General features: G+C 41.9%; 1 protein-coding gene across 1 annotated transcript in view; it reads right to left on the bottom strand.

Annotated features, from left to right (window-relative positions):
• USP32 (ubiquitin specific peptidase 32) overlaps nt 1–16,163 on the bottom strand; it is a 167,202-nt gene that overhangs the window by 105,282 nt on the left and 45,757 nt on the right. Inside the window, 3 exon segments of the mRNA XM_040422276.1 lie at nt 2,012–2,127; nt 3,050–3,157; nt 6,050–6,181. Of these exon segments, the coding sequence (XP_040278210.1) occupies nt 2,012–2,127; nt 3,050–3,157; nt 6,050–6,181 (356 nt within the window).

The following is a 16,163-nucleotide window of genomic DNA, read 5'->3' as shown; positions in this document are numbered from 1 at the left end:
TACAATTTCCTCAATGTCAAGGTCACTGCATAGTCCTATTTGAAATTATTCAAACAGGAATAAAAGAACAGTATGTTAAGCATATTTCATGAGTTACACATATTCTGAAGCACAGTATAAAAACTTCAATGAACACTGATCAATATTAGAGAACACTTTCAGATACCTACCAGTTATTGGTGTTAATCTGGTACCTGGCGCTATTTTCCTTAATTATCTGACAACCCCTATATAACTGACAGCCTAACTTTTCAGTTTTAACTTACTTTGCAAGATGGGGAGCCACTCTAAAGGGACTGAAATCTTGGTTAATCAGCAGGTAGTCCAGATGAAGGCCAATAGGATCACCCTATCAGCCATAGTAAGATAGGGTGGTCATTCCAAATCTGTGATTTCTAGAATATTGCCTTGTTACAACATCACAAACTCATTCAAGTCCCCCAAAAATGCTGGTCATCCAAGAAAGACAAATGCAAGAGAGGACAGGATAATGCGGAGAATCTCGATGGCAATCGGTTTAACATAGCAGCTAGAATTGCTCGCCAGTTCAGGACTGAAAAGGGTAAGGATCTGTCTCGTCATACAGTGTCTCAACATTTAAGAGCATCTGGACTGAAAGCCCACTCTGCAGAGACCAATCCTGTCCTTAGCAAAAAGAATCAAAAGGCTAGACTAAGCTTTGCTGAGGAGCATGTTGTGGGGTGAAGTGCTCCAAAGTTCACTTTAGTGATGAAATCAAGTTTATTTCAGTCCAATGGGAAACATTATGTTCATCATAAAACTGGGGAAAGACTGAACCTTAAGTGTGTAAAGAGGTTGTTGAAAGGTGGAGGAGGAAGTGTTAGGGTTTGGGGAGCAGGAGTTGGGCCTCTTATACAGCTACATGGCAGAGTGAATGCAAATGTTTATCAGAACCTTCTTCATCAACATGTGGTTCCTTCCCTCAATCAGCCAGCAATTTTCATGCCAGACAGACAATGTCACCTGTCACACAGTAAAACGGGTAAAGCAGTTCTTTGAAACTGAAAACACTGAAATAATGAAATGGCCAGCCCACAGTCCTGATCTAAACCCAACAGAAAACCTCTGGAAAATCCTTGGCGATAAAGTTATGGCCAAGAAGCCCACTATAGTCACCAAACTGTGGATAAGACTGGCCCAAATTCACACCAGAGCAGTGTTAGAGAAGAGTAATGCTCTGTGGCGGCAGATGTGCTGAAGTCATTCAAATTGTTGACTGCTGTAACATTCAGAAAATGTAGCTGTAATTAGTGTTGAGCGAACTAGTGTTTTCAACTTCATCGTATAAGGTTCGGGTCATCTAAGAATTCCGTTATGGATTCCGCTACCACAGACCATAAGTTATAGTGGAATCCATAACAGAATTCTTAGATAACCCGAACCTTATAAGACGAACTTTAAAACACAAGTTCGCTCATTGCTAGTTGTACTCTTTCTCTATGCTACAGTCGTTGATGTTCTCTAATTTTGATCATTGTGTTTACTGCAAAAGAAAGTTTTTTGTTGACGTGCCTTGGTTATTTTGTAAAACACTGTTCTAGTAGCATGGTACAGCCACAACAACAGTTCCTTCCACTGCTGAGCTATGAAGATGACATTATTTCTGAAAAAATCAACTATTTATAAATTGTTCTCTAATTTTAATCTCCAGATGCATACTGATAACAGCCTGTCTCCAGTCGAAGATGGAGAGGCAGGGAGGAAGAAGGAACTTCTCTGGCCGCAGGAAATCTCCAAAAACTGCTTTCTGTATCAGTTTGAAGATGTCCAGGCAGAAAAAAGTAAAAGAACAAACTTTCCGTAACAGGTTATGCTTTTTTTTCCCCTTGCTTTTCAGGCTTTAGTGTCCCTTTAACTAGAAATGAGTACAAAGGGCAGTGGGTGGACTATGCATGAAAGCCACCATTACTCCTAAATAGCACTATCTGTAACACAATATCAAGCACTGAATGACAGAGTCAATTACAACATATGCAAGTAGAGCTCTTACAGGTATGGCATCAGTGCGGTTATCTTTCCAGACCTCTAGTAGTGCAAGAACCATCTCTTCCAGTTCATTACGAGACAAAACACCATCACGGTCTATGTCAAACACCTTGAAACAAACTGGTTAAAAAACAAACAGAAGAAAACACTTCAGATAACCAAAATGTAAGACATTCGTTGATGAAACATATAATGCGTGTGTTCTTTGGCCTGGGCCTTCTTTTCCAGCCCTGCTGGCTCATGAAACCTTTTCGGAAAAGTTCATTTTGAAACATCTGTACTTGCTATATATAGCAGCTTGTAGGTCAGGGGTAATAAACTCGAATTTCAAACTAACTTCATGTGACCTCAGGCTTATCTCACATTATCTGGTGTTTGTTCTGTCTTCAAACTAAACACATGCCATACTGCAAATGTACCTTAAAGGGGTATCCCTTAATTCGCAAGATAGCGGCTAACTCTTCGATCAGTGGGAGTCCTACCACTGATCACAGGAACGTGGCGGCCATACCCTGCAGGGTTCCCTAAAATGACTGGAGCAGCATGTTGAGCATGCACACTGCCTCTAGGGGATTGCCGAATATGACACTCTGCTATTTATGGCAGTTCCCATAGAGATGAATATAGCAACCGTGCCCATGCATCACCCGCTGCTTCGTTCGTTTAGGGGGGCCCTGCGGAGTACAAAACCCCTATTTTCATGATCAGTACGTTTTCCAGCAGAAGGACACCAACTGATCTAGTAGTTATTCCCTACCCTGCAGATAGGGAATAACTCAAAATGACATCTTAAATTGCAAGATTTGGCCATAAATGTTCTTTTTGATAGCAAGTTTGCCCAGTTCTGCAACTGTATAATATAAAATGAAACAAAAACACTGTTCCTATGCTACTAATTTGCTAAGGAACCTGGAGGCAAATGCTCAACCATTGTGTTACACATCTATTCAATTGCTAAGAGAAAAACTAAACAGGCAACAGTAGCCATCGGTTTTGCCAGAAACAAGGGCTTCTCCTTTATGAAAGCAAAATGCAAAGTTACATTTTTGTCTCTCAGCTAGGGGTCCCCTGCAGCAAGCAGATAAACCACACGATATTTCCTTGAAGTCTATGTGGTTGTCACGGTTTTCATCAAATGCATTAAACAACCCTGAAATAAGGACAGAAAAGAAAACTTGTTACCAACGGTCTTGTAAAATACTAACATTTGAACATATAGTACATGTCAGACACCTAAAATTAATTCTACTTGACCTACGACAAGAATAATCAGTGAAAAAAGGTACACTTTGAAAAGAAAAAAAAAACTGACTAAATAGCTAAAATATTCAAGACATCTCAAACAATTACATTTCAAGAAACCATACATTTTCATTCAAAACATATATTTAAAACATAAAAAAAAATAACTTTATTAAAAAGACGAAGAGAAAGTATGTTAAAATCAAGCAGAAGCTAATTCAAACACTACAATTCTTATTACGTATTTTAAAGTGCCATTACCCGTAGATCCTGCACGCTCTACATATAAAAGGACTTAAGTACAAACATAAGACAAAAACAAGCACAATAAGCTAAACGAGTAACAAACTGGTATACAGGGAGAAAAGACTGTTAGGCCTCTTTCACACGGGCGAGATGTCCGTGCGGGTGCAATGCGTGAGGTGAACGCATTGCACCCGCACTGAATCCGGGCCCATTTACTTCAATGAGGTTGTGCAGATGAGCAGTGATTTTCACGCATCACTTGTGCGTTGCGTGAAAATCGCAGCATGTTCTATATTCTGTGTTTTTCACGCAACGCAGACCCCATAGAAATGAATGGGGCTGCATGAAAATCACAAGCATCCGCAAGCAAGTTCAGCTGCAAAAGGGGACCAAATTCATATAAATGCCTAAGAATTTAAAATGGGATGTCATGAAGACTACGGCAGGTGGAATATGTAGGTGCCCCAATACTTTTGTGCATATAGTGCATAACATTTTTGACGCAAGGAAGCCACTTGAAAGAGCACAGCATTTGTACCTTTGAACAGCTGAGCAGGTGAACAGAACAGGGAGGGGAGAGGAACCATCTTTTGTTTTAATGACATGACGTGCAACGAGACATGAATTGCCCACAGTCGGAGGTGGAATACGACATGGCAAGACGGAGAAGGTGAAGGAGGAACAGGGACTATGAATTTTACTAAGCTAGGGCATGTAGTAGCCGCTGAAGTACCGGGGCGGACAACACCAGGTTAAATCAAGGAGGTTGTGAAAGACTGGGGCACCAAGAGGGAAGGTGGTGATGGTAGGAATTTTGTATTTTATATTATGGGGCTGTCTCCGGGTGCTAGACCCATGTGGATGCGGTTTGCCCCCATCAAGCTTGCCCAGTTCTTTCTTCTTGCTGCACTAATTTATGTAGCAGCCAGTTGGAAAACCACAGGCCTCTCTATTGCTGCTTTTAAAGCAAGGATGGATAGAATGGCCATTTTTGAAAAAAAGGCTGCCATTGGGGATGATAGATGGTCACGAGACTATGGAAGCCATAGGTATCCTCCTCTTATTCCTGCCACTCCCCTCGATTTATGTCCCTGTAGAGGCAGATGATCTCTGGGATGTCCCATCGGCAATTAATATCTCTGCCCAGCAAGCCCTGGCTCCCTGCCCTTCATCCCACATAGTGACCTTAGCTCTTTAGTTGCTGTAGATCAACTGTAATATATTGTTCTTCTGGTATTTTTTATTCTGTATGTCCTACTGCTCTGGTTGTATACAGTACTGTCAGCATGACCTCATGCGTAAGGTCTTTCTTCTTTGCCAACAAGGCTATATATTTATGTATCATTTGAAACCATTTAATAATAAATCTTTTGAAATATATTATGGACCATGGAGATCAAAGCAAAGGAGAGCAATAACAGGAGACCTTCATTGCTCATTCTTTTGTTAAATCTTTATTTTACTTTATTTAAAGGGGTAGTCAACATTGGGGGCATATCGCGAGGGTATGCTCCCATTGTCTGATAGGTGCGAGTCCCACCTCTGGTACCCACACCTACCTTGTAAAAACTGAGCTGGTAAAGTGAAGGAGAGCGCACAGCGCTCGGCTATTTTCGGCAGCCCCATAGAAATTAATGGAAGGCAGCTGCACTTGCGCAATGCGTCCCCCTTCACTTTGCTGGCTCAGTTCATGAGACAGGTGGGACCTCCACCTATCAGAAAATGAGAGCATATCCTAGCGATATGTCCCCAATGTCTGAGATGGGAACACCCCTTTAAGAGAAGATTCATCTCCCAAGCACTCAGATCCAGTCTACTTGCACTCACACAGATGCCTGAGCTGCTTTCGGCTTCAACAGGTATGTCCTTTTCTGTTTGCACAAGCACAGCTCAGAATTAGGGGACTTAAAAGGTGTTGTTTCACTTCATCAAATAGCATTTATTATGTAGAGGAGGTTAATACAAACCTCTTACTAATGTATTGTGATTGTCCATACTGCCTCCTTTGCTGGCTGGATTCATTTTTCCATCACATTCTACACTGCTTCATTCCATGGCAACAACCACCCTGCAATCCAGCAGTGGTGGTCATGCTTGTACACTATAGGAATAGTGCGCTCCTAAAATCCCGGCCAACCGAGATGCCGGCACTTTTTCTTATAGTCTGCAAGCACGACCACCGCTGCTGGATTGCAGAGTGGTCATAACCATGGAAATGAGCAGTGTATAACGTGATGGAAAAATTAATCCAGCCAGCAAAAGAGGCAGTATGGAAAATAACAATACATTAGTAAGTGACTTCACTTCCTCTACATATTAAATGCAATTATTAAAGTGAGACAACCCCTTTAAGGAGATGCATGTCATTTTCTACCCTCACCAATGCAGTGTCCTCTGACTTTGCATAGACTGAACATTTCTGAGGATCTCTCATACACTGATTTATAAGGGGGTGTGAGTTAATCAGTCGTTATATTATCTACCAGTTATCACATTAGATATTTTTTTTATCAAAAGGCAACGATTTTATAGCTACATTGTACAATAAAAATACCTTCACTCAATGACTGATGAATTGGTGGGGAAATCAAAGGGACAAATGTTTCCAGGTCAAAGCGTCCTGTCCTCGACTGAGCCTTTAATAGCCAATATCTTTTCTCCAGGTCAATGATGTCAGACTCTTCCACTGTTGACGTAATCCATATAAAGTGAATGTTAGAAGCCTTACAAGTAGATTAGTAACATACATATCACTAGATTTAAAAAGGGCAGACTACAGTAACCAAAACTTTATTAGCATGCATGACCTCCCGCTTTCCCTGCTTCCCTCTATATTACTTGCTGATAACCTATTACAAAATATGTACTGTCCATATAAACTGAAAACTGATTATTATGAAGGTGAATTGAGATAAAATCCTACATGGAAAAAAAATGGCTTCAGAAGGGTTTTCTAAACTCAGGCTGTAACAGATTTATGAACAGGAAAAAAACTAATATATATATATATATATATATATATATATATATATATATACACACACACACACACACATATACACACACATACACAAGCTTTGTACATATATACATACATACACACACATATATACACACACACATATACACACACATACACAAGCTTTGTACATATATACATACATACACACACATATATACACACACACACACACACACACACATACACGAGCTTTGTACATATATACATATATATATATATATTAAATATGTCGGAGTCTTTCATTTGTTTGTTTATGTTGCACTGTTAAAGAAGGAGTGGTTTAAGAAAAGGGGTGGGCCATAGTTGGTAAGCAGTTAAGCGCACCAACGGCGGGACCAAGACACTCGGAACACCCTTGCTCCTCCTGCTTCTTGTGCTAGCCCCTCCCTCTACTTCTTGATTGACACGACCGGGCAAGATGGCTGTACAGGAAGCTGGCCCTGTCCATGAAGGAGGAGACTGAACAGAACAAGGCTGCAATACTCGGAACAGCCACTATGAAAAATACAGCGTCCAGAGTATGAACATCGGACATAACCATGTAAACACTGAAGACATCGCAGTGCGGCAGAGATCAGGAGAGCAGAGAGTTGGGCCCTCACAGATTTCATATGGATGGCTTGTCCCGAGGACAGATCATCAATATAGGAAAGTTGGATAACTCCTTTAATTATCTTTGGAGAATGAATCAAAGCTGGCTGGTGGTACCATCATACTCAATGATTAATTCTGTAAGAAAGAAATCATAATGCTAGCACTAACAATGAAGGTGGAGTTCTGAAATACACCATCTTTGTTGGACTCATTCCAGCACGAAGCCACCATATACCGTATGAGAGTCCGTAAACTTGTGCAATGGTAGTTACATGGAATTTTACTTCATCCTTTACCATGGATTTCTTGTTGGACAACAGGGAGTGACAACTGCAGTATAAATGCACAGTCCATAATGACGTGCTAATTTCATCAGCTATATCAGAAATACACAATTTATTGCCCTAATTGTCCAAGATCTATTATTTTGAAGTGCATAGAGCCTCCCGGCGTGTCTGTACAATAAGACCATGATTATTATATTGTCATTGTCAATGCCACATAAAAAAAAAAAACGGCTAAGAGCTTATCAAATATCAAGACGCTTGAGGTGTCATAGAAGAAATATTTTACATTACAGAATGTACCTCCTGTCAGTAATTTCAACTAAAGGACACTGCAGTCAAACCTTTCCTTTCAAAAAAGGCTGACAACCGTGCCATAGCTGCCAACGTCTAAACAAAATATCCAAGCACACAACTTTACTGGGCAAGTGCACCAAAAATACTGGTAGAAAGTGCTATCTAGGCACAGCCGTAGGGTACCACAAATGCCCTTAAGGGTACTTTCACACTTGCGGCAGAGGATTCCGGCAGGCAGTTTCGTCACCGGAACTGCCTGCCGGATCCGTCAAAACGTATGCTAACTGATGGCATTTGTCAGACGGGTCAGGATCCTGATCCGTATGACAAATGCATTGAAATGCCGGATCCGTCTCTCCGGTGTCATCTGGAAAAACGGATCCGGCATTTATTTTTTTTTCACATTTTTTGCGGTCTGAGCATGTGCAGACCGCAAAAATGGATCCGTTTTGCCAGAAAACTCGGGGCTGGATCCGGCATAAATGCATTTCAATGGGAAAAAATGCATTCCGGCAAGTGTTCCGGAATTTTGGCCGGAGATAAAACCGCAGCATGCTGCGCTATTATCTCTGTCCTGAAAAGGCAAAAAGGCTGAACTGAAGACATCCTGATGCATCCTGAACGGATTGCTCTCCATTCAGAATGCATTAGGATAAAACTGATCAGTTCTTTTCCGGTATTGAGCCCCTAGGACGGAACTCAATGCCGGAAAAGAATAACGCTAGTGTGAAAGCAGAGAGAATCATAAGATAATATAACACATCTCCATTACAAAGGAGGAGGCACAGGTGGAAAAGGTGACCCTTAATTGAGCTGCAGCGCCATTCTGGCTAAGGGTCCATTCACACGTCCGCAAAATGGGTCCGCATCCGTTCTGCAATTTTGCGGAACAGGTGCGGACCCATTCATTTTCAATGGGGCCGGAATGTGCTGTCCGCATCCGCACTTCCGGATCCGCAAAAAAATAGAACATGTCCTATTCTTGTCCGTAATTGCAGATAAGAAAAGGCATTTTCTATGAGAGTGCCGGCAATGTGCGGTCCGCAAAATGCAGAACGCACATTGCCGGTGACTGTGTTTTGCGGAACCGCAAAACACATACGGACGTGTGAATGGACCCTTAAAGTGGAGGCTGCCTCTATGATGTTCATATGTCATATACACACATGAAGTGGCCAATGTTTTTTAACATTTGCTTTGGACTGTTATGCCTGGTTTACACGGCCTGAGGAGCGGACGATTATCGGGATTATCGGGAAGGAGACAACTGTATGCTCATTCAGAGACAATAATTTACACCCGATGAATGAGCGTTTTGCTCGCTTGTTGGGTGATCTGCGGCACCATTAGACCGGCAGATTATTGGGAATGAGTGTTTGTAGGAACGTTCGTCCCCCATAATCTGCCCGACAATCAGGCCATTAGTCTTAGTAAAACCTTACAGGACTAGGGACAATCACCCCTGCAGGACCTTACGATTAATCGATTAGATGACCACTTATTAGTGATTTTGCACACATGAAGAAGGCTTAATAGCCCAAACTTTATTTGCTAGGCTACCAAAATATTCTTTGTGCGTTTTTCTGATGCATAGGACTGTTTTGACATTTTTTAAGAGACTCTTTTTTTCTGTTTTAATTTTACTAGCGGTAAGGGCTCTTTCACACTTGCGTTGTCCGGATCAGTCGTGTACTCCATTTGCCGGAATTACACGCCGGATCTGGAAAAACGCGTAAGAACGCATAATTTTTTTCTTTCCGGATGCGTCTTTCCGGCTTTTTTGGTAAGAGACTGATCCGGAAATCCTGAAGCCAACATCAACGTTTTTTTTCCGGATTCGTCGTACGCATCTGGTAAAAGTTGATGTTGGCTTCAGGATTTCCGGATCAGTCTCTTTTTGCGCCAGCCAAGTCCTTCCTACTTCCTGGCGCAGACGCAACTTCCGGATCCGTCGTTGCGTCGTAACAACTGAGATGTTAGGACTGATCCGGAATAATACATTTCAATGGGTTATTATTCCGGATCCGTCAATGCGGCAAGTGTTCAGGATTTTTGACCGGAGCAAAAAGCGCAGCATGCTGCAGTATTTTCTCCAGCCAAAAAACGTTCCGGTCCTGAACTGAAGACATCCTGAACGGATTTCTCTCCTTTCAGAATGCATTGGGATAATCCTGATCAGGAACTCTATGCCGGAAAACAAAAGCGCAAGTGTGAAAGAGCCCTAAGGCATACAAAAGGAAATAAAAGTCAGTTTAGAGTTCTTTATTCTTTTAATTTACAAGCCGACAATAAAATATGGTACAGAAATAGGCTCCCGATTTTGTGTTTGAAATGTAGTATGTATAGTCTGGGTGCCGCTATGGCGTGGGTGGCATTTCTTGTTTTCTTTATTTGTAATATATATCATTTTATACACACACACTTTTTACATTTTTATCATAATATCCATGAGTTATCCTTTTTTATTTTTTATCTTGCAGATTTCCACTGAAACTGGAGAATCCACAGGAGCCCCAATCAGAGGGTAAAACAGCTTCCTGTCACTGGCAGAGCAGAATTGGGTCTGCCAAGGCCTAGCAGCTCTGCCATTATACAATAGCACTTATTGAGTAATATATAGTCTGGAAAAGAGAAGACAGAAGCAGTTACAAACCAATTTTATCTCCTAGGTGTCTCGGCCAGCCGGGAACCTGACTTGCTCCTGTTGGTTGCAGAAACTCTGCTTTCATATAAGTTTGAAACATATGAATACCATTCTGCGTTTCTCTACATGTAAATATAAAATTATAATTCATTCCCACTCATTAGACGATCCCGCTTAGCATGTCTGACACATAGACGACAGACAAATTAGTCTGCTATTTTAGAAGCGTAGAAGAAATGACATACTGTCAACGTTTAAGTCACTGGCTGATAGGAGGCATTAATGTAGTTTCAATTAGAGCATTAAATAAGACTTAAAGTAGGGGTATATGTGGCGGTGAAAACCCCGGACTAACATGCGATAGTAAATGGTAAGAAAATACTCTCATTGGCGCCACTAGACAGGGAAGTGCTGCAAAGACGTAGCGGTACCATCATCGCAATAAAAAACTGCCAACGCTAAAGTATGTCTTATGGTCTTGCACAAACAACCCAAATGCAATGTTACATTCTAATAACTGAAAAAAACAGCAACATTAATTAAGAAGACTCATATCTTAGAATGATAGTAAACGGTTGAACAACTGTACCTGCAAAATTGTGTAGGCACTAATATGATTAGTACTCATTTGAAAACCACACGTGGACGTGGTTTTTGGCCAAATGCTGACGCCACTATACGTGTCCTCACCCTGATGCCGCTATATGTGTCCTCACCCTTACAGTCTATAGGGGATGATTATTTGCTCTTTAGTTACCTCATTAGGGTGGTGCTGCAATCTGGAACTACAGTTTAGCCACAGTGTCTAGTTTGTGGTAGTCTGAGAAATGATGGCTTGTCAACTGTCAGAGCATCTCCAAAATCTGGTGCTCATAGCAAGCAGTGTGGATTAAGGAAGGACAACAAATAAACCACCAATAGTTCCAAGCTGACTGCTGTCAATTGCCAAATGTGCCTCCAATGGGCATGTGACCATCAGAACTCGATCATGGAGCATTATAACAAGGTCACCTAATTTGATGAATCACATCTTCTTTTGCATCATGTGTACCTTGGGCAATGTTGTGTGATACCTTGGGCAATGTTCTGCTGGGAAACCTTGGGTCCTAGCATTCATGTGGATGTTCCTTTGACAAGCACCACCTACCTAAACACTTATCTACCTAAGCATACTCTGGGTGTGGGAGCTATGACCATCGTCAATTGATCTATGGATCTTGTGCTATCTGCCCACATCTTTATAGCAGAGGCAAAGTAATGAAGTCAGTGATATTAGTGAGATGATTGTGAGCTCTACAGAACAGGGAATGTCAGTCTATTATAAAGTTCAGTGGCCAGAGGGAAAAGTGCAGGATTTCAGAATTCATTTTTTTAACTACTATACATTATAATGACATGGAAACAAATTAAAGGGCATCTGTCTGGCAAGCTGCGAGAGTGCCGGTGCCTTCTCAAACAGCAGATTGGCTAGGATCCTGGGTGCTGCACCCCCACCGATCAGATGAGAATAGGTCATCTGTATTAAACCCATTTAAACGTCATTGTACTTTTTGTCCCCACAGGACTCCTGAAGGAGTGAATATTTGTTCATTTCTATAATGTTTATAAATATATAATATTTCAATCCATTATTGCCTGTTGGAGTTACACTGACAAACTATTAGACTATGCTTCTGGCATGGCCTAATAGGCAGCTACATAAGGCAAACCTGCCATAGTAAAGCACTGGCAGCCCACTCTCTCTGTCAAAGAGCTCATATTGCTATTGAGCCATGTCTATGGGCTGTATGTTATGTAATATTGCAAATTAGCTCTATTTAGTTGAAAAAGGCCATGAACAAGAGGGGCCCCTTTTTTGGAGGAAAGCATCTATGTTTTTCTAAAAAGATAAAGCCCCTAAAACCAAACAAGTAAACACAAAGTTCAAGTGGTTTTGAAGAAAATGGAAGAAGCACCACTAGATGTTCCATAGCAAAGACACAGAATCCAATGCCATACATTTAAATACTGTGTATACAGAGCTTTAGCTGCCTTTTGGATTAAAGGTTGCGACTCCCTATTCATCTCTTCTTTACTCCTTTGATCATTGAGATTAAAGGAACAATGCACAACTCAATAAAAATACATATGAACAGTATACTAGCTAAACAAGCTAACCTTTCATCAACAGGCTAAAGTAGCCCGCTGCAACAACAGATTCAATTGGCTACGTTATAAATGACGGTATTAGGTGTTCAGTGGTCCTTGAAATTAAAGAGCGCAGAATAAAGATTTGGCATTACTAGGTGACGATTACATTCTCTATTAACAAAATGCAGATCAAGATGTGCACTGTCCTCCACAATGATTTCCAATGTTAATCTGCTGGAAGAAACAGCCTGGAAAAGCCATTGAGGTTCCTCGGTGAATCGTACCATCAGTCCATGCTTTAATGTACAATGATATACAGAGCTTAAAAATCCATATGCATGGACAAGATGGAAAACTGTGCTTGTTCTCCACTCTAAATGCTAAGCAGTAACCTGCTATCATTTTAACACAAATTATTTCACCATTCTATGTTGTTCTAGGTGGCCAAAGACTAATGTATTCAAGTAGAAGGCCTGAATCATGAAAATTGTAAGTAAATACAAAGTCTAAAAACACACTTATATGCAGGAACTTGAAGAGTAACCTGTAAGAGTACATTCACACAAAGGCCATTAAAAACAGACACGCCGTCAGTTTTTCATGGCCATTTCACATCAGTGTGTGCCTCCATTTTCTGTCTGTTTATCCATTTTTAATAACAGTTTTTCATCCGTTTTTAATGACCGTTAAAATGGATGAATTTAATGGTTTCATTTTTATTTATTTTTTTATATCCAAACCACTGCAGTGCCCTCACAGTACACATAATGCCCCCCATAGTACCTCTTGGACAGGAAATGGCCCCCATAGTGCCCCTTAATATCATTAATGCCCTCATCAGTGCCCCTTAGTATGATTAATGGTCCGCATAGTGGCCCCCAGTATGATTAATGCCTCCATTAGTGCCCCTTAGCAAACTTAATGGCCCCCATAGTGCCCTCCAGTATGATTAATGGACCCATTAGTGCCCCACAGTATGATTAATAGCTCCCAGTAAGAATAATGCCCCTCTTATTGGCCCCCATTTTGCTTGTGCCAAAACAAAATATACCTCATCCACTTGCACACATGAGGGCAAAAAAATAATTAAAAATAAAAATTGTACTAAGGGCCTTTCAGGGGTTAAAATAAAAATACTAAATTCCTCTTCCACATGCATGTGCAAGGACGCTCATTCCTCACTGCAGGCAGCAGGACCTGACGCTCCCAGAATGATCATGTGACGTCACAACGCTGGGAGCATCAGGTCCTGCTGTCTTCAGTGAGGACAGAGTGTCCATGCGCCTGCAAGTGGATGTGGAATTATTTTAACTACTGTCGTTAGATGGGTACATGGTGTGTCCCTGCACAGTCTGATGCTATCCAATTAGTGCCGTCATTGTCACTTTTTTACTTGACCAGGAGAGATGCTTTAAAAACTGACTACAGATTATAAGGCTATGTTCAGCAACTAAATTAGAGGGGTTGTCTGGTTTTCCCATTCTGATGACCCATCATCCGGATAGGTCATCAATATCAGATTGGCGGGGGTCCGACTCCCTGCACCCCTGCCAATCAGCTGTTTGAAGAGTAGGCAGAGCTCAAGAGATTGGGATGGCAGAGCTGAAATGACACTGCTCCACAACTGCAATGTCGACGGCGAGCAGGTAAACGGTGAAGAAAACGAAGCGCTCCCAGAAGCATTGCGTTCTCTTTAAACAGCTGATCGGCAGGGGTGCCAGAAGTCAGACTTCCGCCAGTCTGATACTGTTGACCCATCCTGTGGAAAGGTCATTAATACGAGAAATCCAGACAACCGCTTTAGCCCTAAGATGAGGGTCTGTCATTTCTATCTCCAAGGGTGCACGTGGTCTGCCCTACATCAGAGTGGAAAGATTTTTCAGTTTTATATAAATTCACTCAGGCAAAAAATGTACAACGTTGGCTAACTAAGGTTAAAGCTGTCAAGTTACAGTAGGATACACCGCAGGAGTACAGACTACCCATCTGACAAGACTAAGAAAACATTCATGAACATAGGTAGATTTTATTATATACCCAGAGAGGAACATTCATTGGTAATGAGGGCTATAAATTCAAATCCATTCTATTATTTAGATTTTATAAAAATTGCACTACGAATTGTATATAATGTATTACTATACTTAGTAAAGCATTAAAATGCATAGACTAGAAGTAAAATATATTTTTAATGCTAACAATCGTCAAAAGATATAGATAATTAAAAAGTTTGCACTATACAAAATGTATTACATTTTATCACAGCTTCATTTATCCTTTCTTATTCAAAAGTAAAACCCAAATAATCTTGTAATCATCCAAGGGATCATAAAACGGAAGTAAAAAAGTACAGTAAATAACATCTGTATTTGTGACAACTTCACACACCATATATATTTGGTGGTCAACTTAAAGTGGTTGTCCAGCTTTGAAGCAATTTTCTGCAGCCTCCCCTTCTCGGCATGCTCCCAGATAGTTGGGTACAGCTCCTTTGGTTTGAACACTCCAGTTCCCTGCTTGTCAACCATCTGGAGTAGACAAGGGTCACATACCAATTGAGGGCTACGTCACTGCCACAACCTGTTATTGGCTGCAGCAGCACATGTGACTCCTGTTCACCTTGGAAGCTGACAATCAGGGAACTGGAGTGCAGTGAACTAAAACAGTTGGAACAAAGTGGCGGAGAGCAGGTAAGTGTGCATCCCTCCACAGATCCAGTGGGAAGGAAGGCGGGGAAGCTGCTGAAAATTATTATTTTAAAGTTGGACAACCCCTTTAAGGGCTCTTTCACACTTGCGTTGTTGGGATCCGGCGTGCACTTCCGATGCCGGAGGTGCCCGCCGGATCCGTAACACCGCAAGTGAACTGAAAGCATTTGAAGACTGATCAGTCTTCAAAATGCGTTCAGTGTTACTATGGCAGCCAGGACGCTATTAAAGTCCTGGTTACCATGGTAGTGGTGGGGAGCGGGGGAGCAGTGTGCTTGCCGCCCGTGCAGCTCCCGGGGCACTCCGGGGTGGCGTCGGGGTGCCCCATGCGCATGGATCGCGTGATCCATGCGATCGTGTGGTCCATGCGCGTGGGACGCCCTGGCGTCGCTCTGGGGCGCCTCGGGGGGGCGCACGGACGGTGGGTTTGTTGCTCCCCACTACACTTTACCATGGCAGACAGGACTTTAGCGTCCTGGCAGCCATGGTAACCATTCAGAAAAAGCTGAACGTCGGATCCGGTAATGCGCCGAAACGACGTTTAGGTTAAGGCCGGATCCGGATTAATGCCTTTCAATGGGCATTAATTCCGGATCCGTCGATGCGGCAAGTGTTCAGGATTTTTGGCCGGAGCAAAAAGCGCAGCATGCTGCGGTATTTTCTCCGGCCAAAAAACGTTCCGGTCCGGAACTAAAGACATCCTGATGCATCCTGAACGGATTTCACTCCATTCAGAATGCATTGGGATAATCCTGATCAGGATTTTTCCGGCATAGAGCCCCGACGACTGAACTCTATGCCGGAAAAGAACAACGCAAGTGTGAAAGAGCCCTAAGCTGATTCAAAAAGGTTTAACACTTAAAGTGTTCAACGATGCCGTACCCTGAAGATTTTGGACCTCCGTCATGCTCAGTTACCTACCAGAAGACCTCATAGAAGGTACAAACAGAACTTGATAGGCCACCAAGCAACGGGAAAACTATGTCCTC

Source organism: Bufo bufo, chromosome 3 (genome assembly GCF_905171765.1).
Source record: "Bufo bufo chromosome 3, aBufBuf1.1, whole genome shotgun sequence".
Taxonomy (NCBI): Eukaryota; Metazoa; Chordata; class Amphibia; order Anura; family Bufonidae; genus Bufo; species Bufo bufo.
Note: the sequence above shows the minus strand (reverse complement) of the source record. Positions and strands in the feature narration are given on the sequence as shown.